The sequence below is a fragment of the Oncorhynchus clarkii genome, chromosome 22, assembly GCF_045791955.1.
Source record: "Oncorhynchus clarkii lewisi isolate Uvic-CL-2024 chromosome 22, UVic_Ocla_1.0, whole genome shotgun sequence".
In the NCBI taxonomy this organism is placed as follows: Eukaryota; Metazoa; Chordata; class Actinopteri; order Salmoniformes; family Salmonidae; genus Oncorhynchus; species Oncorhynchus clarkii.
The window spans coordinates 33,072,582-33,097,137 of NC_092168.1; the positions used below are offsets into that span (position 1 = coordinate 33,072,582).

General features: G+C 43.2%; 1 protein-coding gene across 24 annotated transcripts in view; it reads left to right on the plus strand.

Moving 5' to 3' along the window:
- The window catches only part of LOC139380804 (titin-like), a 178,849-nt gene that overhangs the window by 96,696 nt on the left and 57,597 nt on the right, over window positions 1–24,556 (plus strand). For all 24 annotated transcript variants that reach the window (XM_071123844.1, XM_071123847.1, XM_071123845.1 and 21 more), the window contains 31 exons: window positions 577–876; window positions 1,009–1,317; window positions 3,349–3,539; window positions 3,796–4,225; window positions 5,836–6,144; window positions 7,209–7,393; window positions 7,557–7,686; window positions 7,776–8,075; window positions 8,186–8,503; window positions 9,204–9,500; window positions 9,677–9,976; window positions 10,183–10,497; window positions 13,235–13,383; window positions 13,467–13,617; window positions 13,905–14,186; window positions 14,467–14,769; window positions 15,017–15,319; window positions 15,460–15,741; window positions 15,931–16,230; window positions 16,464–16,766; window positions 16,872–17,180; window positions 17,292–17,576; window positions 17,787–18,086; window positions 18,418–18,711; window positions 18,792–21,761; window positions 21,889–22,200; window positions 22,404–22,688; window positions 22,840–23,139; window positions 23,268–23,678; window positions 23,816–24,091; window positions 24,201–24,500. In XM_071123844.1, the coding sequence (XP_070979945.1) occupies window positions 577–876; window positions 1,009–1,317; window positions 3,349–3,539; window positions 3,796–4,225; window positions 5,836–6,144; window positions 7,209–7,393; window positions 7,557–7,686; window positions 7,776–8,075; window positions 8,186–8,503; window positions 9,204–9,500; window positions 9,677–9,976; window positions 10,183–10,497; window positions 13,235–13,383; window positions 13,467–13,617; window positions 13,905–14,186; window positions 14,467–14,769; window positions 15,017–15,319; window positions 15,460–15,741; window positions 15,931–16,230; window positions 16,464–16,766; window positions 16,872–17,180; window positions 17,292–17,576; window positions 17,787–18,086; window positions 18,418–18,711; window positions 18,792–21,761; window positions 21,889–22,200; window positions 22,404–22,688; window positions 22,840–23,139; window positions 23,268–23,678; window positions 23,816–24,091; window positions 24,201–24,500 (11,499 nt within the window). The remainder of the gene's footprint in view (window positions 1–576; window positions 877–1,008; window positions 1,318–3,348; window positions 3,540–3,795; window positions 4,226–5,835; window positions 6,145–7,208; window positions 7,394–7,556; window positions 7,687–7,775; window positions 8,076–8,185; window positions 8,504–9,203; window positions 9,501–9,676; window positions 9,977–10,182; window positions 10,498–13,234; window positions 13,384–13,466; window positions 13,618–13,904; window positions 14,187–14,466; window positions 14,770–15,016; window positions 15,320–15,459; window positions 15,742–15,930; window positions 16,231–16,463; window positions 16,767–16,871; window positions 17,181–17,291; window positions 17,577–17,786; window positions 18,087–18,417; window positions 18,712–18,791; window positions 21,762–21,888; window positions 22,201–22,403; window positions 22,689–22,839; window positions 23,140–23,267; window positions 23,679–23,815; window positions 24,092–24,200; window positions 24,501–24,556) is intronic.

Sequence of the window (24,556 nt, forward strand, 5' to 3'; positions counted from 1 at the left end):
ATCTCAAGGCATCAGGGGAAAAGTTTAACTTGGACAATTTTGTGATGAGAATCTCATGGTTAACAGTATCAAAAGCCTTCCTTAGGTCCAGAAACACAGCCCCCACAACACCCCCTTTGTCCATCTTGGACTTCACATTTTCCAGAAGAAAGCAGTTGGCCGTTTCTGTGGAGTGTTTCGCTCTGAAGCCAAACTGCATGGAATGTAATGTGAAGGGGCTGTTGTTGAGGTGGGCAATCAGTTGTTCTGCTACACACTTTTCAACAACCTTTGACACCACAGGTAGTATACTAATGGGCCTGTAGTTACTCACGTCAGCAGGGTCGCCTGATTTAAAGATGGCCGTTATTATGGCCGACTTCCATACCCTTGGAAACACACCGAGACCAATAGATGTGTTGGTGACCTTAGTAATGGGGCCAATGAGTGACTCTTTGTAGTTTTTAAGAAAGGTAGAGTCCATCCCAAACATTGTTTGTGGAGAATCTACAATCACAATGTGCTGGAGTGTCTTTCTTTTTATATACAGATTTTAATATCTAAAAATGATTCTGAAATTGAACTCCTCTCTTCCAGCTGTTCCATCTCCACCATTGAAACTGCACTACACCGAAAGGTGGACTACTGCTATTGCTCTTGCTTGGGAGCCACCTCGCAGCGATGGAGGTAGCCCAATCACGGGTTACTATGTTGAGAAGATGAGAGCAGATGGAACTGAGTTTGACGTGGCCAATCGCAAGCTCTGCAAAGACTTACACATCAAATTGGAGAACCTATCAGAGAACCACGTGTATCAGTTCCGTGTGTTTGCCGTGACTGAGGTGGGAGAGGGCGAACGCTCCAAACCAATCAGTGCTAACATTCAGGATGATGAAAGTAAGTAATGTTACACTCTTCTATAAACCCTACCATAAACAATATATTTGCCTTGGATAATAAAGCAACCACAGTAAACTGCTTTTTTTGTATTCATCTTAACGAAATGCCTTGTGTGGTCTGTTATCATAGTTCCCCCCGAAATCTCAATCTTGGAGCATTTCAAGAGAGATACAATCATTGTGAGGAAGGGAGCAGCAATTGAGATCCCTGCTGAGGTGGTGGGTCTGCCAATGCCAGAGGTTCAGTGGTCTAAGGATGACGTCGTCATCCCCATGGCTACTGAGACACTGTTGATGGAGTTCGAGGAGGTGGCCCGCACCAAATGCACCACCAAGATCAGCATCCCTGAGACTATCAGAGGAGACAAGGGAGACTACAAACTGGCTGCCACCAACTGCCATGGCAAAGCACACCGCATCATCCATGTGGAGGTTCTAGGTAAACATTTTCAGTGATCATTAACATTTTCAGCAAACAGATCTGTGATAACCATACAATTATAATATTAGTATAATCGTATGTAGGTGTGTAAGCGCTACAAAATGTCTTAATGGGGCAATCAGCAGTTGCTACATCAATTTCTGGACTTACACTCAGAGGCAGTTCATTAGGTACGTCCATCTAGTGCCAGGTCGGACCCCCCTTTGCCTCCAGAATAGCCTGGATTCTTTGGGGGATTGATTCTACAAGGTGTGACATTCAAATGTGGCTCACTTGGCATCAAGGGAGCCAATGTGTGCCAGGAAAACATTCCTCACACCATTACACCACCGCCAACAGCCTGTACCATTGACACAAGGCAAGATGGGGCCATGGACTACTGCTGCTTATGTCAAATCCTGATTCTGCCATCAGTATGACACAACCGGAACCGGGAATTGTCGGATCAGGCAATGTTTTCCCACGCCTCAATTGTCCAGTGTTGGTGATCTCGTGCCCACTGGAGCCGCTTCTTCTTGTTTTTAGCTGATAGTAGTGGAACCCGGAGTGGTCGTCAGCTGCAATAGCCCAAGACAAGGACTGATGAGTTGTGTGCTCCGAGATGCCTTTCTGCACACCACTGTTGTCCTGCGCAATTATTTGATTGTTTGTGGCCCGCCTGTTCGATTGCACGATTCTTGCCATTCTCCTTCGACCTCTCTCATCAATGAGCTGTTATCGCCCACAGGACTGCCGCTGACTGATGTTTTTGTTGTCACACCATTCTTTGTAAACCCTAGACACTGTCGTGCGTAAAAATGCTGTTTCTGAGATACTGGAACCTGAACGCCTGGCACCGGCGATAATACCACGCTCAATGTCGCAAAGGTCACTAGTTTTGCCCATTCTAATGTTCAATCAAACAGTAACAGAATGCCTCAATGCCTGTCTGCCCGCTTTATATCGCAAGCCATGGCCACATGACTCACTGTCTGTAGGAGTGAACCATTTTCGTGAATGTGGTGGTGTACCTAATAAACTAAATTAGTTATACACTAAGTATACAAAACATAAAGAGCACCTGCTCTTTCCGTGATATAGATTGACCAGGTGAATACAGGTGAAAGCTATGATCCCTTATTGATGTCACCTGTTAAATCCACTTCAATCACTGTAGATGAAGGTGAGGAGACAGGTTAAAGAAGGATTTTTAAGCCTTGAGACAATTAAGACATGGATTGTGTATGTGTGCCATTTAGAGGGTGAATGGGCAAGACAAAATATTTAGGTACCTTTGAACGGGGTATAGTAGTAGGTGCCAGAGATACTGGTTTGTGTCAAGAACTGCAACACTGCTGGGTTTTTCATGCTCAACAGTTTCCCGTGTGTATCAAGAATGGTCCACCACCTAAAGGACATCCAGCCAACTTGACACAACTGTGGGAAGCATTGGAGTCAATATGGGCAAGCATCCCTATGGAACCCTTTCGACACCTTGTAGAGTCCATGCCCTGACAAATTGAGGCTATTTTGAGGGCAAGGGGGAATGCAACTCAATATTAGGAAGGTGTTCTTAATGTTTTGTGCACTCAGTGTATGATTTTTGAAGAATTGAACTTATAAATGCCTCATGACCTTAGTTCAACTATCCTATCTCATCATAACCCAAATATAAACATGGTTTACTCCAATGTTTGTCAACAAAGTAAATGTAAACACAACATGGCCTCAAAACGTGGTTAAAACTATAATTTTAATATCATGGATCATCAGTCCTTGCATCCATAGCTCCGTATATGAATTTGAGAGTGGTTACACTTTCTAGCCCAATCCCTTAGTTTTTTACCAAAACAGGGGTGGGGAGTTTGCTTTGTTATTGTTTCTACTGTTGATTGCTAGTTTAAAGAAACTGTGGTACTTATCTATCTATTGTCATTATAGATACTATCAAATAAGTATTTTGAGTCTTTCAAATAAGTAAAAATGAAGCTAGTATTTTTTTTTTTAAATAGCCGCAATATTCTCATAATGCTTTATTTGCCTTCATAGACCGCCCTCTGCCACCACGTGACATTGTGGTGTCTGACATCCAGGCTGAGTCTTGCTATCTGACTTGGGCGGTCCCAGAGGACGACGGGGGAAGTGAGATCACCAACTACATCATCGAAAGGAGGGACGCCAGCAGGAAGAAGTCTGACTTTGAGCAGCTCACCTGCAATATCATTGATAGGAGATATGGGGTTAGTCCAAACTCCTGTTAAAGGTCAAAACTAGTCAAATACTGCTTTAATGTGGGGTCTGGGGTTAAGTTTCACCTTGGTACAGAGCAACATCCCCTCCCCCAATCCTAACCTTAACCATTAGCTAGTGGGGAAAAGTGCAAAACTGGCCCAAGATCAGTATCTAGGGTCAACTTCATTTTACACCTTCAATAGGATGGTTAGTTAACTTATATGATGGTGATGATTACTAATGCATTGATATCACTCCTTCTAGGTGTACAAAATGGACAGAATGGGCCAGTACCAATTCAAAATCAAAGCTGAGAACAAGTTCGGAATCAGTGACGGTTGTGAATCCGAGAAGGTCGTTCTCAAGGATCCATTCGGTCTTCCTGGTCCACCTCGCAAACCAAAGGTCATCGCAGCAACTTCCACTACTATGACGATCACCTGGGAGCCTCCACTGCAGAACGGTGGCTCCTCCATTCAGGGATACTGGCTGGAGAAAAGAGAGAGAGGAGCTGGGATCTGGGGTCGTGTGAACAGAGCTCCAGTCACCAAGCCTGCAGTGAAGGGTTTGGAATACACAGTCCTCCGCCTTAACGAAGGGGCTGAGTACCAGTTCAGAATTAGGGCTCAGAATGCTGCTGGAATCGGACCTCCCAGTGAAGCATCTCCATGTCAATTCGCTGTTGATCCACGCAGTAAGTACAGTACTCTTTCTTTGATGTTGTAGAATAGCTACAGTGCACTCGGAAAGTATTCAGACCCTTTCCCTTTTTCCACATTTTGCTACATTACAGCCTTATTCGAAAAATGGATTCAATAAAAACATTTCCTCATCAATCTACACACAATACCTCATAATGACAAAGCGAAAACGTGTTTTTAGAATTTCTTACACATTTATTCAAAATAAAAACTGAAACATTATTTACATAAGTATTCAGAACCTTTGCTATGAGACTCAAAATTGAGCTCAGGTGCATCCTGTTTCCATTGATCATCCTTGAGATGTTTCTACAACTTGAAGTCCACCTGTGGTAAATTCAATTGAATGGACATGATTTGGAAAGACACACACCTGCCTATATAAAGTCCCACAGTTGACAGTACCAAGCCATGAGGTCGAAGGTAATTGTCCGTAGAGCTCCTAGACAGGATTGTGTCGAGGCACAGATCTGGGGAAGGGTACCAACAAATCTCTGCAGCATTGAAGTTCCTCAAGAACACAGTGGCCCGGCCAAAGTGAGCAATCAGGGGAGAAGGGCCTTGGTCAGGACCAAGAACCCGATGGTCCCTCTGACAGAGCTCCAGAGTTCCTCTGTGGAGATGGGAGAACCTTCCAGGAGGACAATCATCTCTGCAGCACTCTAACAATTAGGCCTTTATGGTTGTGTGCAGACGGAAGCCACTCCTCAGTAAAAGGCACAAGACAGTCCGCATAGAGTTTGCCAAAAGGCACCTAAAGGACTCTCAGACTATGAGTAACAAGATTCTCTGGCCTGAATGCCAAGCGTCACGTCAGGAGGAAACCTGGCACTATCCCTACGGTGAAGCGTGATGGTGGCAGCATCATGCTGTGGGATGTTTTTCAGTGGCAGGGACTGGGAGACTAGTCAGGATTGAGGGAAAGATGCACGGAGCAGTACAGAGAGATCCTTAATGAAAACCTGCTCTAGAGTGCTCATGATTGGGCCGAAGGTTCACCTTCCAACAGGACAACAACCCTAAGCACACAGACAAGACAATACAGGAGTGGCTTCGGGAGAGGTGTCTGAATGTCCTTGAGTGGCCCAACCAGAGCCCGGACTTGATCCCGATCGAACATCTCTGGAGAGCCCTGAAAATATCTGTGCAGCGGCGCTCCCCATCCAACCTGACAGAGCTTGAGAGGATCTGCAGAGAAGAATGGGAGAAACTCCCCAAATACAGGTGTGCCAAGCTTGTAGCGTCATACCCAAGAAGAATCGAGGCTGTAAATGCTGCCAAATGTGATATTTGTAAAATTTGCAAAGATTTTTAAACCTGTTTTTGCTATGTCATTACGGGGTATTGTGTGTAGATTGATGAAGGGAAAAAAACAATTTAATCCATTTTAGAATAAGGCTGTAACGTAACAAAATGTGGAAAAAGTCAAGAGGTCTGATGACTTTCGGAATGCACTGTATGTCAAGAAGACTATCATAATTCATTATTATGGCAGATTCCCCTTTGGAAAGATCTTCTGACCTCAGCGGGACTCTCTGTTTGAATAAGGATTAAATGCATGCATAATTACATTTGAGTAAAACTTGCATTTACTTTTTTTCAGATCCCCCTAGTGCACCGGGAATGCCAGTTGTTAAGGACAAGACCAAGACCAGTGTCACTCTCACCTGGACCCCACCAGAGAAAGATGGTGGCAGCCCAGTCAAGGGCTACATCGTTGAGGTTCAGGACACAGACTCCCTGGATTGGAAGAGAGTCAGTGACCCTGAGAAGCTGCACCCTACCACTGAGATCACTGTTCCAGACCTGAAAGAAGGCCAGAAGATCAGATTCAGAGTCACTGCTGTCAACGCTGCTGGCAAATCTGAACCAAGCGCACGTTCTGCTGACATCACTGTCCAGGACATCTTAAGTAAGTCTCAGCTCTGTTGCCTTTCCAACTTATATGCCATTGTCACACCACAAACTGAACTGGCACTATAAAAAGCATCTAGACATTATCTCACATTTTTTAGACAAAAATGTAGTTTTCAACAGAGGAGATTTGTATAAACCTTGCTGTTTGTCTCTCCGACATTTGAAACATTGTTTCAATATCAAATTCGATCCCCAGCTGTCCCATAGTAATGAACGAGTCTGGACCAGACGGACAGACAGGTAGCGTTTCTCAGACAGTCGAAAATCATGAATCAGGTGGCATCATTTTTATGGATATATACAAAGAATAGACAATTAGAAAAATGTCAAACAAAACAAAGTGCAGCTAGTTTGCAGTCTTTCCAGCTTCAGTGTGAAGCGATTGTATTAGCTGTGTTGTTGGCTAGCTCCTCTGAACAACAGTGTCCTGACAAGTGAGCACATTTTCATTAGCTCATCATTATGGATGCATCTAAATAAATGTCACTAGAAAACAGCTTTAACAAATGAATATTCAGCTACTTTGCTGTTATTCTGGCTGCACCTTTTCGACTTGATTGTAAGTTAGCCATATTTGGCTAGTTAGCAAGCCAGCCAGTATGGCAATAGAACACTTAGAATGAACAATTAGGTCGTGTCCATAGATACAGAACAAAAAGACTGAATGACTGGGTCATGGCTCTGGCAATCAAACCGATAGAACGAACAACCAGCTGGCTTGGGTAGCAACCCTAGATTTGTGTCGGGACTATATCTTGTAGAAGGATGAAATAGTATGAATAAATACATAAAAATAATGTTTTTAATTAAAATATATGAATCATTATTTGAATATGTTGGTAACCCGTTGTATAAAGGTGATAATGCCCTCGAAGCCGGTGTTTGGAGGACATTTTTTCCACGGTTTACCAGCACGAGACTCGTGCCAATATATCCACCAAACACCAGCTTCTCTGGCATTATCACTTAATTATGTGTGAGTTTGGCTTGTTGATTTGAGTTTTACTGATGTACTATACTATGCTTTTTACTATACTAATGTACTTTTTAATTTCACAGCTGAACCAAACATTACTCTGGAGGTCAGCGCCCATGAGCTGTTGTCCTGCAGAGCTGGAACTACCATTAAAATACCAGCTCTCATCACTGGCCGTCCCACTCCTAAAGTTACATGGGAGTTCAAGGATGGAACAGCAGAGACCGAGAAGAAGAATGACATCCATATCCTTCCAATCGATTCAAAGGTAATGAATCTATATAAATACAATAGAGAAATCTATAGAAATCCAAGCTTTGTTCTTTTTTAAAGGGATAGTTATTTTCTACTTTTGTACGATCCAAACCATTTTTTATGTTTTCAAGTCTCATGTAATAATCGTTATGTATTTTGTAAATGTCTCTACTCAGATCGTGTCAACTGATACAACATCAGTCATTACCATCCCTGAGAGCCACCTCAAACATGCCGGACGTTACATCATCACAGCGGAAAACGCAGCTGGACACAAGAACATGAAAGTCAGAGTCAATGTCCTTGGTAAGTAAAAACAAAATAACACAGGTGGATAAACAAATGGGCCAAGTCTTTTACAAGATTCCTAATCATTGGCAAAACCTTATTTTCAGATCTGCCTGGCCCACCCAAAGACCTCAAAGTCACAGACATCACAAGAGGCACATGTAGACTTACATGGAAGGCTCCAGATAGTGACGGTGGTGAGAGGATCAAGAGTTACTTCATTGAGAAGAAGACTGTGGAAGGAAAAGCTTGGACCAAGTGCAACCCAGCCTGTGCCGCCCAGTCCTTTATTGTGCCCGATCTCATTGAGGGACAGGATTACCTGTTCCGTATCCGGGCGGAGAACCGCTTTGGATTTGGACCACTAGTTGAGACCATTGAATGTTCAAAGGCTAGAGATCCTATCCGTAAGTGAACAACATTCACTTAATTCACAGAACCAACCTGTTCTATAGAACACACACCTGTTCTATTGTGCCAGCAGTTTCTAATCATTCCTTGTATTATTTTTGTTCAGATCCTCCCGATGCTCCCACAAGGGTAAAGATTCAAGAAGTGACTAAGGGCACAGCCACCCTGACTTGGAAGCCACCCAGGAATGACGGTGGAGCTCCAGTGACACACTACACTGTTGAACGTCTGTGCTGGGACAGTAGTGGATCTCAGAAGCAGTCCTGGAGACAGTGCAACAGACGTGATATTGAAGACCTCACCTTCAAGGTTGAGGATCTGACTGAAGGAGAAGAGTATGAGTTCCGTGTCAAGGCCGTGAACGAAGCCGGCCCCAGCAGACCATCATCTACTGTTGGACCAGTTGTCATCCAAGACCAGACACGTAAGTTGATATAAAGATGTATAGATGGTTGCTTCATTTAAACAAATGCGTTGTTCTATGGTGTTAAAGTGTTAAGTGTTAGAGCGTTATGCTGGTCCAGAGGGGGGTGGTCCAGAGGGGGGCTAGGCCCCGTCCGTGAATTGGAGAATTTAGCATTTTTCAAACATAATAATGATGGATAATTCTATGTGAAAAATATATAAGTATTTTCCTGCATATCTAAGCATACCTCTTGACCTGTCTATATCCTCCTGACTGGGGGTTACTTTCTTCAACTAAATATGCTTCTCTGCATATCTGCTGAAATCTGGGTAAAATTGAAAGGAATGAGTCTTATTCAGTACATTTAGTTATTGCTTGCATTTCTAAAATCTACCAACCTTGCCAGCAGGCATGCCAGCTAAGATAGTTAGACAAGCTATCTACTCTAACTTGATCGATTACCTGAAATCGCTTCTTGGTAGCTAGTTACGAGTTTGGGAACTTATTTGGGATAGCTAAAGCCAACTTCATAAAATTACTAGGTGGCTAGTGGTATTACAGAGATAGAGAACAATATATATACAGTATATATATATATATATTAATATATATATTAAGAGGACAAATCTGAAGCATGACGCCTCTGGAGTTAGGTGTTAAAAGGTGTTTAGTGTCTAAAAGAAAATAAGTAAATTGGTTGCCATTGTTTGTCTCTCAGGTGCTCCTGCTATTGACCTGGAGGAGTTCATGGAGGTTGAACAAGGAGCTGATATCAGCATCAAGGCAAAGATCAGGGGCTGTCCATTCCCCACTCTCACCTGGCTCAAGGCTCCAGCCCACAAGGGTGACGACAAGGTTGAGGTTGCATATGACGAGCACATCAACAAGATTGTGTCTGATGATAGCTGTGTACTGCTGATCCAGCAGGGAAAGCGCTCAGATACAGGCCTCTACACTATCACAGCCAGTAACAGCCTAGGAAAGGCCTCCAAGGAGATGAGACTCAACGTCTTGGGTAAACTTCTTTACATTTTAGTAATTTAGCAGATGCTCTTATCTAGGCTGACTTACATATCAACGTTGAAATTCAACATGCTTTATTATCATATTTTCACAGCCAAGAAAATCAACAAATTACATTATTAAAAGTTTTCTTTTCACTTAACAAATGGTATCGCTTCCTTTCTTCAGGACGTCCTGGACCACCATCCGGTCCTGTGAAGTTTGAGGAGGTCGACGCTGAGAAGATCACCCTGTCATGGCTGCCACCTAAGGATGACGGTGGCTCCAAAGTGACCAACTACGTCATTGAGAGGCGTGTAGCCAACAGGAAGACATGGATCCCTGTGACCAATGAACCCAAGGAGCGTATCTGGACGGTGGAGGGCCTGATGGAAGGGCATGAGTATGTGTTCCGAATTTGTGCTCAGAACAAATATGGAATTGGAGAGCCTCTGGACAGTGAACCTGAAGAAGCCAGGAAACTCTATGGTAAGCGTAGAGAGCAAAATATCATGTTTTCATGAAAGGATTTGCATCAATCAATCAGATGTATGTAGAAAGCACTTTTTTCATTCATAGTTGTCATAAAGTGCTTTACAGTGACCATTCACATCATAATACACAAGTCTGATGAAAAACCTGAGAATGTTGAAGTCAAGATTAACAGAATTCATGTTTGTTTGTTTTTTATAAAGCTGTTCCCGGCCAATGTGAAAAGCCAACCATTTCAGCTGTTGACCATGATTCCATGATGGTCAACTGGGAAGAGCCAGAAGACGATGGAGGCAGTCCAGTGACTGGCTATTGGCTGGAGCGTAAGGAAACCACCTCTAAGCGCTGGAACAGGGTGACGCGCGACCCCATCCGGGCCATGGCTTTCGGGGTGTCCCATAATGTGACTGGACTCATTGAGGGGTCACAGTACCTCTTCCGGGTCACAGCTATCAACGCAGCAGGATGTGGACCTCCTAGCGCGTGCACCGACCCCATCTTCGCCAGAGATCCTATCTGTAAGTATTGTATGATACTTGATTTTACTCCTGCCCTTGGCTGTTTAAAATAGCACAGGCCCTTGACGAATGTCCTCCATCTCACTTGGCTTAAGGCAAGTTTGTAAAGGTTGCACCGGTTGACAGTACGATACTTAAGTACGGCATTGGTTGAAGCTCAATGTTAAATATACATCTCTCAACCATCATATCTTAGTGAATATGACACTAATGTTGATGAAAATTCTCAAATTCACTTAGAGGTACACAACACACTCCCTGCTGCTCGTCATGACCCGTCCGGCTGAGAACCACAAACCGAAATGATAACAGGATCGTTAGGAATTGAGTTTACATAGCATTTTCTGCAAACACCTAGTTTAAAACGAAACTATAGCATCCATAAAGTGACTATATCATCCCTTGGACTTATAGCATCCATTAAGTGACTATAGCATCCATTGGACATATAGCATCCATAAAGTGACGATAGCATCCATAAAGTGACTACAGCATCCATTGGACTTATAGCATCCATAAAGTGACGATAGCATCCATAAAGTGACTACATCATCCATTGGACTTATAGCATCCATAAAGTGACGATAGCATCCATAAAGTGACTACAGCATCCATTGGACTTATAGCATCCATGAAGTGACTATAGCATCCATTGGACTTATAGCATCCATGAAGTGACTATAGCATCCATTGGACTTATAGCATCCATAAAGTGACTATAGCATCCATTGGACATATAGCATCCATAAAGTGACTATAGCATTCATAAAGTGACTATAGCATCCATTGGACTTATAGCATCCATAAAGTGACTATAGCATCCATAAAGTGACTACAGCATCCATAAAGTGACTACAGCATCCATAAAGTGACCATAGCATCCATAAAGTGACTATAGCATCCATAAAGTGACTACAGCATCCATTGGACTTATAGCATTAATAAAGTGACTATAGCATCCATTGGACATATAGCATCCATAAAGTGACTATAGCATCCATTGGACTTATAGCATCCATAAAGTGACTATAGCATCCATTGGACTTATAGCATCCATAAAGTGACTATAGCATCCATTGGACATATAGCATCCATAAAGTGACTATAGCATTCATAAAGTGACTATAGCATCCATTGGACTTATAGCATCCATAAAGTGACTATAGCATCCATTGGACTTATAGCATCCATAAAGTGACTACAGCATACATTGGACTTATAGCATACATTGGACTTATAGCATCCATAAAGTGACTATAGCATCCATTGGATTGACTAAGTTTGTGGGTGCAACAATTTTTATTAAATGTATAATTTATTGCTCTCACGTGCCCATTTCTGTCCATTAAGAACCAATGATATGCTACCTTTTTGTAGCATTTCTGACAATGCTAACATATTTTTCAGCCGAAGCTCAGAGTTCTAGCAACGGGTCAAACAACTCAGTTGCTTGGCAACAACACAGCTGCTGCCATATAATTAGGAATTAGAATAAGTGTTTGAGAAGGTTTGAAGCCTAATCAACCTGCATACACATTGGCTGAATCGCCCTTAAGCCCTTTATCGAGTGGCCACTTGCTGATGTGTTCGATAGTGATCAATCGTGTCTGCAAGTGTTTTGGCCAAAATGAGCATTGAGACGATGCACACTCGACATCCCAAATGCCACCAATATTCCACATTAGAAAATCTATTTGTGCACATTCTCCTGGGAGCGGTCTTGTAGTAGCTAACATGACTTGCTATGAAACATTGGCAGTGCACTCAGGGAGTGACAACAGAGTTGTAAAAATAAAATTACATCTCTCTACTTCCGCACAGAATATGTGCAAGTCTATCGGTCGCCAGTGATTGCATCAGCTGATTTGGCTTGTTGTAGACTGCCTGCTGCTAGCTAGCAGTGGTTAGCTGCAATTTCATTTCATATGAAGTGGCTGACTCAGGCTAAGCTAGCTAGATAACTTGTCCATTAGCTAGCTAGCTTTCATGTACATTATGAAACGTCAGAAATTACCACCCCTTCAAGCACTACAGTCCTTTGCTAGATGTGCGACTAAGACCAGCTCTGCAAATACTTTTAGATGTTTTAAGATTTCTTGATTTATGTTGACTTATTCAGATTATTTTTGAAATGTACTTGTTTGTACTTGATCGTGAACGCGCATATCAAGTGATCGAGTGTTCACACTGGGCACACACTGGTTGAATCAAACTTGTTTCCACGTAATTTCAATGAAATTACGTTGAACCAACATAGAATATCCATTAAATTGACATCTGTGCTCCCGAGTGGCGCAGTGGTTTAAGGCACTGCATCTCAGTGCAAGAGTGCACTTCAGTCCCTGGTTCAAATCCAGGCTGGATCACGTCCATAGGGCGGTGCAGAATTGGCCCGGAGTAGGTCGTCATTGTAAATAAGAATTTGTTCTTAACTGACTTGCCTAGTTAAATAAAGTTAATATATAAAAAATAAAATCATTCTGTGCCCAGTAGGTTTGAAGTGTTCGGTTTGATATTCAGCCATTATTTGAATAGACCAACATATCTACTGTAGTAGTTCAAAGCTGTGTGCTGGAAGGCATGGGTGGAGTAGTCATTGTGGTGCTCATGTGAATTTCCTTTCTTTTTCGGCTTCAGACCAATGCCTACTTGTAGTTTTTTGTTTTTAATAGCTTATTGCACAGATTTTTCAACCATATTTCAGTGTTTTAAACATGGTTTGAATTTGATTGTGTAGCTGTCCCTGGACCTCCAACACCAAAGGTCACAGACTGGACCAAGTCATCAGTGGATCTAGTCTGGATCCCACCTCTGAAGGATGGTGGATCTAAGATCACGGGATACATTGTTGAATACTCAGAGGATGGAACAGACAAATGGGTTAAAGTAAGTATAATGATTGTTTTTGTCATTTGAATGTTTTAACCTGTATGTGCACAAGTTTTACATAACATATGTTTTTGTTTCAGGCTAAAGACAAGGAGCACAGAAGCACCAAGTTGGTCATTACTGGATTGAAGACCGGTGGATTCTACAAGTTTAGAGTGACAGCGTTGAATGCTGCAGGCCCCAGCGAACCCGGTGAAGTCCCAGACGCTATTAAGGTTGAAGACAGGACAAGTGGGTTAACTTCTTACATTTCTCCTTCTTGAAATGATGATCTCTTGTTTTAGGAGAAATAGATAGATGAATCATTATCCTCTATTCATACTTCATTGAAATGTACCTACCGACAAAGCAATGTCCTAATCTTCTTGACTTTTCCTGCTTTTCTTTATTGACCTGTTTACATCCGCATATGATAATATCATGCTTTTAAATTCTTCATCTGCTCCCTGAAATTGTGATCTAGTTGATCTGTTTGGGATAAATGGAATGATAACATAATTTTTTTATGCCTATCACAGTTGCTCCTGAGGTTGACCTTGATGCCACAGTGAAGGAAAGGATGGTGGTCCATGCCGGTGGTGTGATCCGCATCCTGGCCTTTGTGTCTGGCCAGCCTGCTCCAAAGATCACATGGAGCCGTGATGACGGTGCTCTACCACCAGAAAGTGCAGTTGAGACCACCGCCATCAGCTCATCGCTGGTCATCAAGCCCTGCACCAGAAGACACCAAGGAGTCTATACTCTGACTGCTGCTAACTCAGGAGGAGAAAAGAAGAGATCTATCATTGTTGATGTCCTGGGTAAGTGTGTAGAAATTACAGGAAAGAATCAATAAATAAGATAGGAACTCATACACATGCAGAACCAGGACGACACTTAAAGAAGTGTGTGTGATACTCAAGTTGAGATACTCTAATTAGATTGTAATGTGGAAAAACAATCTTGTGTCCACAAGTTATTATCTCTTGTACACAATTGATTTGTATTTTTTCTCCGCTGTCCCTGTAGCAGCTCAATAACAACCATGCATGTTACCACAAATAGAACAGAGGTCTCACAATCTTTCATGTTCTTCCTCAGATGTCCCTGGTCCAGTTGGCGTACCCTTCACCTCCGAGAACCTCACTAGCGACTCCTGCAAGCTGAACTGGTTTTGTCCTGAGGATGATGGTGGTTCTGCCATCACCAACTACATCATTGAGAAGCGTGATGCGGAGAGGAAGGCCTGGACTGCCCTGTCCTACACAGTCACCAGACACAATGCTGTGGCCCACGGACTGCAGAATGGAAAAGCTTACTTCTTTAGAATCGCAGCTGAGAACTCCATTGGAGTTGGACCTTTTGTTAACACCGCATGTGAAATCATCATAAAGGATCCCATCAGTAAGTCTGGTCTACATACATAACTATATCAAGATTACTTTTTCTTGGCCTGGAGTGGTCAAGCGGTATAACCCACTGCCTCTCAAGCAAATGTACAGTACATTATACCACTGCCCATATGGGTTCTTTCAGCACTCTCTCCTAACTGCCCCACTCCTTTAAAAAAATATATAAAAAAATGTCCTTTCTTATTATGACATTTAAAAAATGTGATTTGATGAGTAATCTATTGTGTTGTGTTACCCAGCCGTTCCAGACCGCCCAGAGGACCTTGAAGTAACAGCAGTTCATAAAGACTATATCAGCTTAACATGGAAACCTCCTGTGTCTGACGGAGGGTCAGAGGTCACCAAGTACATCCTGGAGGCCCGTATGATCGGAAAGGACAAGTTCACACGTCTGACAAAGGAGAAACTGATGGAGAGGAGATTCACCTACGACGGTCTGAGAGATGGGGACACCTATGAGTTCAGAGTTAGCGCTGTGAATGAAATTGGGCCCAGCAAGCCATCGTTTTGCACCAAACCAATCACCTGCAAAGATGAACTTGGTGAGATGGTCGCCGTTTTCTACTTTGATTCTACCAAATCACTTTGATTAAACTTGATTGTAGAATACCGAAAACAGAGGATGTTTTGAATTGAAATCTTATCTTGAAATATAGTAATGATGTTGAATGTCCTTTTTCAGAACCACCAACCATTGAGCTTGACTTCCGTGACAAGATCATCATCCATGTTGGGGAGAGCATGGCTCTCCAGGGTCGCTACACCGGAAAGCCCTCTCCATCTATCATGTGGTACAGAGATGACGAAGAGCTGAAAGCAGATCAGCACATCAAGTTCAAAAACTCACTGACCACCATGACTTTAGGCCTTATGAAAGCCAAGCGCGAGCACAGCGGCAGATACTGCGTGCTGGTTGAAAACAGCACCGGCTCTCGAAAGGGCATTTGCAATGTGACTGTTGTAGGTAAGTTGTTATTCAGTCAAGCTGAAAATCTCACATCAATGGCCTCTAATATTATTTGTTAAATTGATGTAAAAAAAACAAAACAAAAAAACATAGATGAACCAAAGTTAAAGTTTTGAACCAAAGTGAACAAACCATTATCATAAATTATGAACCAAAGTGACCAACACATTATGGTTTCCTATCCAGATCGCCCAACACCACCAGTGGGTCCAGTCATCTTTGATGAAGTTCACAGAGAGTTTATGGTGATCTCTTGGAAACCTCCTATTGATTCTGGCGGAGTGGACGTGTCCAACTACATCATTGACCAGAGAGACGTCAATAGTGACATCTGGAGGAATGTAACATCTGCTTCGACGAAGTTGACGTGCAAAATCCCCAGGTTGATTGAGGGAAGAGAGTACATCATGAGAATCTGTGCTGAGAACATGTATGGAATCAGTGACCCACTGGATTCAGAGGAGATGAGAGCCAAAGATCTCTTCAGTACGTAATCACTGCAATAGATTTAAATTATTTAGGTTGTGTCTCAAATGGCACCTTATTCCCTATATAGTGCACTACTTTTGACCAGAGCCCTATGGGCCTTGGCTAAAAGTAATGCACTATACAGGGAATAGGTTGCCATTTGGGATAAAAACCATTATTTACTTATTTTTTGTCCACTTGAGTGCCGTTGTTGCTGTTCCTAATGTGACTTGTTATCCTGTGTTTTACAGGAGTGCCTGAGGCACCAGAGATGCCCAACGTGAGGGAGGTGTATGCTGACAACTGCCTTGTGCTTTGGAGCAGACCTCGTGATGGCGGCAAGCCCATCACTAACTACATATTGGAGAAGAAGGAGCCAGCTGCAAAGAGATGGTCTCGTGCCACCAGAGAACCCCTCTACCCAACTACTCAGTTCAGGGTGCTTGACCTTATTGAAGGCTGTCAATATCAATTCCGGGTTATGGCAGAGAATGAAATCGGCACTGGTGACCCTAGTCCCCCATCAAACACAATTCTTGCCAAAGATCCAATTGGTAAGTCTATTAACTATTTTAAAAAGCCTAATAAGCTATTTGGTCTATTGTAAATTATTGATATGAAGTTAGGATTGGTAACTGATGCATTTTCTCTCTGTATAGTTCCTCCCAGCCCCCCTGTACTGCCAGAGGCAATCGACAAGACCAAGGATACCGTAAGCCTGAAATGGCAGCTACCTCGCCATGATGGCAAAGGCAAAATCTTTGGTTACCTTGTTGAGTACCAGAAGGTTGGTGCAGTAGAATGGTCACAGGGCAATGAGACTCCTGAAGAGTGCCCAGAATGCAACTATGTTCTAAAGGGCCTGGAAGACGGAGCAGAGTACAACATCAGGGTCTTCACTGTGAATGCTGCTGGACGCTCTGAGCCTGCCCCTTGTAAGCAAACAGTGAAAGTACATGACAGACTGGGTAAGTAGTTCATTTTTATTTATTATTAACTTTATATCAATGTGGAAATTATCATCAATAATTCTATGTACAACTTGTACAATAATATATTTTTGTTGTATCCCTATACAGAGAAACCAGAGTTGCTGCTTGATGCCAATATGTCCCGTGACCATCTTGCGATGGTAGGAACTAATATTACTCTCAGTTCAGTGATCAAGGGCATGCCACCTCCCACTGTAGCATGGCAGAAGAACGGAGAAGAGGTTCCCGCAGATCGTTGTACCATTGCTGCCACTGCCAATGGCAGCAAACTTGTTATGCTCAACTGTGTCCGCTCAGACAGCGGCAACTACACACTCACTATTGAAAATGCAGCTGGAAAGAAGTCCGCTACATGCACAGTGCTCACCTTAGGTATGTTACATTTAACTGAGAACAATTAATAAGAAGTTTGTTTATTTGAGAAAAATCCCAACAAATAGTTGCTCTAATTATGCATAGTTAACACAAAATGCAATGTACTGTATGCTGTTTATTTTCGGCTTGTTTGTTGGGACATATCATTTATTTAAGTAAAAAAGAACATGTGTTGATTAATTCATTAATATTTGCGTGTTTATCTAGATAAACCTGGACCTCCTCGGGATCTGAAAATCTCTGAGATCACCAGTGAGTCAGCCTACCTGACCTGGAAGGTTCCTGAGGATGATGGAGGGGCTGTCATCTCTCACTATGTTGTGGAAAAGAAAGACGTGGCGGCTGAGAAATGGGTGCCCGTTGCTGCATCAAACAAGAAGCCTAGTCTGATGGCTCTGTATCTTATGGAAGGAGTCCAGTATCTGTTCCGTGTTGCTGCTGAGAACCAGTTTGGCAGAGGTTCCTACATCATGACTAAGACGCCGATCAAGGCTGTTGATCCTCTTTGTGAGTACTGATGATAACAAGAATGGAATAGAATGTAATACCCTTACGGAAGTGTTCCAAAAACACTTGTTTTCACATGATTTCACATGAGAAATTTCACATGAAATCATATGATTTTCCACATGTGAAATCATGTGTTTTTCTGTAAGGGATAAAATCAATTAGAATGTTATTGCCCATCGGAGGATGGTAGAAAAATATTTGCCATCCTCAGATGGATAATAAAGTTATATTCTATATGTTTTTGAACACTTCGGTGACAATTTCCCAAATGTTTACCAACCATCTATTACGATTCATCGTTTGATTTTCAAAATTGAATGACTTTCAGATCCACCCGGTCCACCAAAGAATCTACACCACATCGACGTAGATAAGACTGAAGTCTGGCTCCAATGGGATTGGCCAGACCGCGACGGAGGAAGTGAGATCACTGGATTCATCGTTGAGCACCAGGAGGGAGAGGGAAAAGACTGGGTCACCTTCAAGACTGTCACCAATCCTCATAGCCATGTCACTGGACTGGAGGAGGGAAAGACATACAGGTTCCGTGTGAAGTCCCAGAATGCTGTTGGCGTGAGCCGTCCTGACACCAGTGTCCCTGTAACCTGCCAGGAGAAACTCTGTAAGACTTCTTTGATCAACAATAAGAATAAATAACAGCCCACATGCCTCAAAGTCTAACATTGATGTTTCTTTTTTCAGTGCCACCAACTATTTCAGTGGATGTGAAGCTTATTGAGGGTTTGATTGTCAAGGCTGGAAGCACTATCGTACTCCCAGCAGTCATGAAAGGAATTCCTACTCCCACAGCCAAGTGGGTGAGTGACGGAAAGGAACTGGCAACAAAGGGCAACGTCAAGATTGACACTGAGGGCATGAACACATCTCTCACCATCACTGGATGTGTCAGAGGTGACACTGGAGAGTATCTCCTCACCGTGGCAAACCCTGCTGGAAGCAAGACTGTTGCTCTGCACGTCACTGTGCTCGATGTCCCAGGTGCCCCCATTGGCCCGATCAACATCCTTGAAGTTACCCCTGACCACATGGTCATCAACTGGAGACCACCTAAAGATGACGGTGGCACTCCTTTGACGTGTTATATTGTTGAAAAGAAGGATACCAAAAAGGCATGGGAACCATGGTCAGTTGTGTGCTCAGGATGCACTGGTACAAAGGCTAAAATTTCTCGATTGGAGAAAGGTCGTGAATATATTCTGCGTGTCCGTGCAGAAAACAAGGTGGGCATTGGTGCTGGACTTGAGAGTCCTCCCACTATTGCCAAACATATGTTTGATCCACCTGGCCCTCCAGGCCAGCCAACCTGCTCTGATATCACAGAGAATGCTGTGACCATAGAATGGACTCTGCCTGAATTTGATGGTGGCAGTCCAGTCAGTGGCTATGTAGTAGAGCGCAGAGAAATGACAGGGAAATGGATCCGCGTCAACAAGACACCTATATTGGATCTCCGATACAGAGCATCAGGTCTGTTTGAGAACAACAGCTACGAGTTCAGAATCTTTGCTGAGAACGTTGCTGGCGTCAGCGAGCCCTCTCCTGTATCAGATCCAGTGAAGTGCACCCGTCCTATTACTAAGCCAGGACCCCCATTAAACCCTAAGCTGAGGGACTGGAGCAAGTCATATGCTGACTTGGTGTGGACCAAGCCAACAAGAGATGGAGGCAGCCCCATCTTAGGTTATATAGTTGAATGTCAGAAATCAGCCAGCGCCAAATGGGAGAAAGTTCATAAGGATCTCATTCCGATGTGCGCATTTAGAGCAATGGGACTTACTGAGGGCATGGAATACAGGTTCCGCATTAGCGCTTCCAATATTATTGGAGATGGAAAACCTACAGAGCTCTCAGAAACAGTCCTTGCCAAGGACATTCTGGTTCCCCCAGAGCTGACAGTTGATGTTGCTTGCCGTGACCTTCTGACAGTTAGGGTGGGACAGAGTATCAATCTTGTTACTAGAGTTAAAGGTAGACCTGATCCTGATATCACTTGGTCTAAGGATGCCAAGATTCTAGGCATAGACAGGCGTACTGAGATGAACAACAACTTCCCTCTGGTTGAGCTGGTGATTTCAGATGCAGTAAGGCAAGATTATGGAAAGTATGCTATCCTTGCTAAAAACAGCAGTGGTCAAGCACAGGCTACCATTATTGTGAATGTGCTTGACACTCCAGGCGTCTGTCAGAATCTGAAGACCACTTACGTGACAAAAGAATCCTGCATGGTTTCCTGGGAGAACCCAGAGGATAATGGAGGAACTGAAATAACACAGTACATTATTGAGAGCCGTCAACCTAGTCAAAGGAATTGGACAGTGGTATCAAATGATTGCACCAAACGCCTTATGAAGGCACCACTCCATGAGGGTTGTGAATACTTCTTCCGTGTGAGTGCAGAGAACAAAATTGGTGCTGGACCTTCAACAGAGACCAAAACAGCCATCCTTGCTGTTGATCCCATTGAGAAGCCTGGTGACCCTATTGACTTCATTATCTCTGAGATCGGCAAGACATTCGTCTTCCTGAAATGGAAGAGACCAGACTATGATGGTGGCAGCCGTAACCTGGGCTACCATGTTGAAAAGAAACCTAAAGTGGCAGAGGAATGGGAGAGACTGCACAAGGGTGCGATTAAGGAAACTTACTTCATGGCAGACAAGTGCATTGAAAACGAAATTTACCAGTTCAGGGTACAGACAAAGAATGAAGGAGGTGAGAGCAACTGGGTGACAACTGCTGAGGTTGAGGTTAAAGAACAGTTAGTGGTGCCAGAGATCAAGATGAAGTTGCAATGGACTCTAGTGGTTAATGCCGGTGACGCCATTCCAATTGAAGCTGATGTCAAGGGAAAACCAGCTCCAGAAGTAAAGTGGACAAAGGAGAAAGACACAGGGGACATCACCAAGAGCCCAAGGCTCCAAATAGAAGCCGGTGTAGAATTCTCTAAATTCCTGTTGACAAACTCAAGACGTGGAGATACTGGAAAATATAACATCACTGCTACCAATAGTGCTGGAACAGCCACTGGATGGGCGAATGTGTGTGTGCTTGATAGACCTGGTCCTATCAGCAACCTAGTTGTAAATGGTGTTACAGTGGATAGGTGCATGTTGACATGGGATATGCCAGATGATGATGGTGGATGTGAAATTTATAACTACATCATAGAAAAGTGTGAGAAGAAGAGAATGGTGTGGTCCATACATTCTTCTGCTGTGATCACCAACTCTGCTAAAGTAACCCGCCTTGTAGAAGGAAATGAATATATATTCAGGGTGCGTGCAGAAAACAAGATGGGGGCAGGTCCTGCAGTGGAGAGCGCACCTATTGTGGCAAGGACCGAATTCAGTAAACCTGGCATTCCAGAAGCACCAGAAGTTGTCAAGATCTCCAAGGAGGAGATGACCGTTACATGGAACCCTCCTGAGAATAACGGTGGAAAGGAAATCTCTGGTTACATTCTGGAGAAAAAGGAAGAATTCGGAGTACGATGGTCTCCTTGCACAAAGCATTCCATTGATTCGACCCAACTGACTGTCACTGGTTTGCTGCGTGATCATGAATATCAGTTCCGCGTCAGGGCTGAGAATGAAATAGGACTTGGTGAACCAAGCAAACCCTCAAGATCACTCGCCGCCAGGGATTCTCTTGGTATGTATAGTACAGCAGTTCTAAATATGATAAAATCATACATTCACAATGGTTTTGCTTTAGCCTTTGCATATCCAAAGTATCTGTGTTAATATGCAGTTTGTTTATTTCGTTTTGATATTTTCAGATGTCCCAGCCCCTCCAACAAATCTGAAGGTTGGTGACAGTACAAGGACCTCTGTAGCACTGAAGTGGACAAAGCCTGTTTCTGATGGTGGAGCTCCTATCATTGGTTATGTGGTGGAAATGAGGATCAAGGGAAACAAGGATGCGGCATGGAAGAGGTGTAATGTCGCAGCCCAGCTAATTGTATGTGAATTCACTGTCTCCAGTCTGGATGATCATGAATGGTATGAATTCCGCGTTTCTGCTCAAAATCAATGCGGTATGAGCTTAACGGCGGATCTTACGATGCCCGTGCAACCCAAGGATATCCTTGGTGAGTCCTAAAATACATTTACATTTTCCATTCACATTTTTGTAATTTAGCAGATGGGCTTATCCCAAGTGACTTAGTCAGTGAATAGTAAATAGTACTAGAGTTTGTTTAATGTGGCATATTTCAGTTGAATTACATTGTGTGAAAGATCATTAGTGTATCATCACACTAATACATCTATCTACACCTTCTTCGACCAACAGAGGCACCTGAAATTGACATGGATGCTAGTCTGAAGGACGGTCTGACAGTCAGGGCCGGATGTCCCATCCGACTGGTGGCAACCATCAAGGGAAGACCACCTCCCAAAGTCTGCTGGAGAAGAATGGGTGTCGATAACGTTGTCAGGAAGGGCCATGTGGACATCATTGACACAATGACCTTCTTGGTTATCCCTGAAAGTACACGTAATGATTCAGGCAAATACTCCCTGACCCTGTCCAGCCCAGCTGGGGAGAAGGCAGTGTTTGTCAATGTCAAAGTACTGGGTAAGTAGTGTGTTTTCGCTCATCTCAGAACTGCTGCATTGCTCTATTGCTGCTTACATTTTGCTTATATTTTGAATATCTGCCCATAATCTTATAATATGTTGTACTACATAAACATGTCTATGTGATTACATGTTTTTCCCCTCAACAGATACCCCAGGGCCTGTAGTGGGTCTAGATGCCACAGATATTAAACAGACGTCCGCCAAACTGGCATGGTCACCCCCTGAGAACGATGGTGGCAGTGCAGTCACTCATTACATTATTGAGAAGCGTGAAATCGATCGCAAGACCTGGGGACCAGTCGCAAACAATATTGAACAGACTGAAACCAACGTCAAGAAACTTGTTTCAGGCACAGAGTATTTCTTTAGAGTCACTGCTGTGAATGAATATGGTCCTGGAGTTGCGAAGGTCTCGCCAAAGTCCTACATGGCATCTGATCCTGTCAGTAAGTACCCTTTTGGTTGACCGTTTCATTAATGATCTAAGGACCATTCATTAGATGCATTAGAAGCCTAGCCTTCAATTATTTAAGTCTGAAGTTTGACAACATTTTGCTGGTTTTCTTCTCCTCAGGCAAACCTGAACCATGCCCGAAGATTGATGTATTGGAAATTACAAAGAACAGTGCACTTCTGGGATGGCTGAAACCATTGGGTGATGGGGGAGCTAAGATAGATGGTTACATAGTTGAATACATGGGGCTCATCCCACCCAAACCAAAACCAGAACCAGCAGAACCAGTAGAAGGAGAGGAAGCTGCTCATCCTCTGGAACCTGTACCTGCACCTGTGGTTGTGGAAGAACCAGCGGAAGAGAAGCCAGAACCACAATGGATGGCATACACAACTGTTAAAAATTTAACCCTTTCAGTTAGTGGACTCAAGGAGGGTATGAAGTATAGATTCCGGGTGGCAGCAAAAAATATCATGGGTCGCAGTTCGTACACTGAAACTAGGGACGCTTATGAGATCAAGGAACAGATGCGTAAGTTTTCTTTTTTTTGCAACCAATGTTATTCACAACATATCTACACATAATAGAATTGTGATTTTTGTGTGTGATGAGGGATTATTTTTCATCAAATCAAGTTAACAAAAAATTCCTTTTTATTTGGTTTTCAGTGGAACCCAAGATTATGATGGCGGAGGCTGTGTCTGCCAAAGCAGGAGCTAAACTCAGAGTGGAAGCTCTTGTGTCTGGAAAGCCAGCACCAACCTGCACATGGATGCGAGGAGATGACAATGTTGTTTCCTCTAGTCGTCTTGCTGTGCACAAATCTGCAAACATGTGTGTGCTCATCATCAAAGACGTGTCCAGAACCGACAGTGGAATATACAGTTTGGTTGCTGAGAACAGCTGTGCTAAAGTAGATCAGCATATTAAAATCATCATCAGAGGTTTGTATCTTAATTGCATAAAATAATTAGTCGGTTCTATTTTCAAACTATTCGAATGAAAATTGTGTTAGATATGAATGCTGATAATGACTGTATGTTAATGTTTCAGATATCCCCGGAGCGCCTGAGCCTCCATTTGAGATCAGTGACATTGACGCTGATGCCTGCACACTCTCTTGGAAAGCACCAATTGAAGATGGCGGAAGCCAGATTACAAACTACGTAGTGGAGAAGTGTGACGTGATCAGAGGCGACTGGGTAAACGCTGTATCGTCCTGTGGCAAGACTGGCTGCAGACTGGGAAAGCTCATCCCTGGAAAGGAATACATCTTCCGTGTCCGTTCTGAGAATCGCTATGGAATCTCAGACCCCCTAACATCGGACAGGATGATTGCCAAATTCCCCTTCGGTGGGTTTCACACAAAAAATCTACTAAACTCTGTTGTATTGTTGTATCGTTCACTT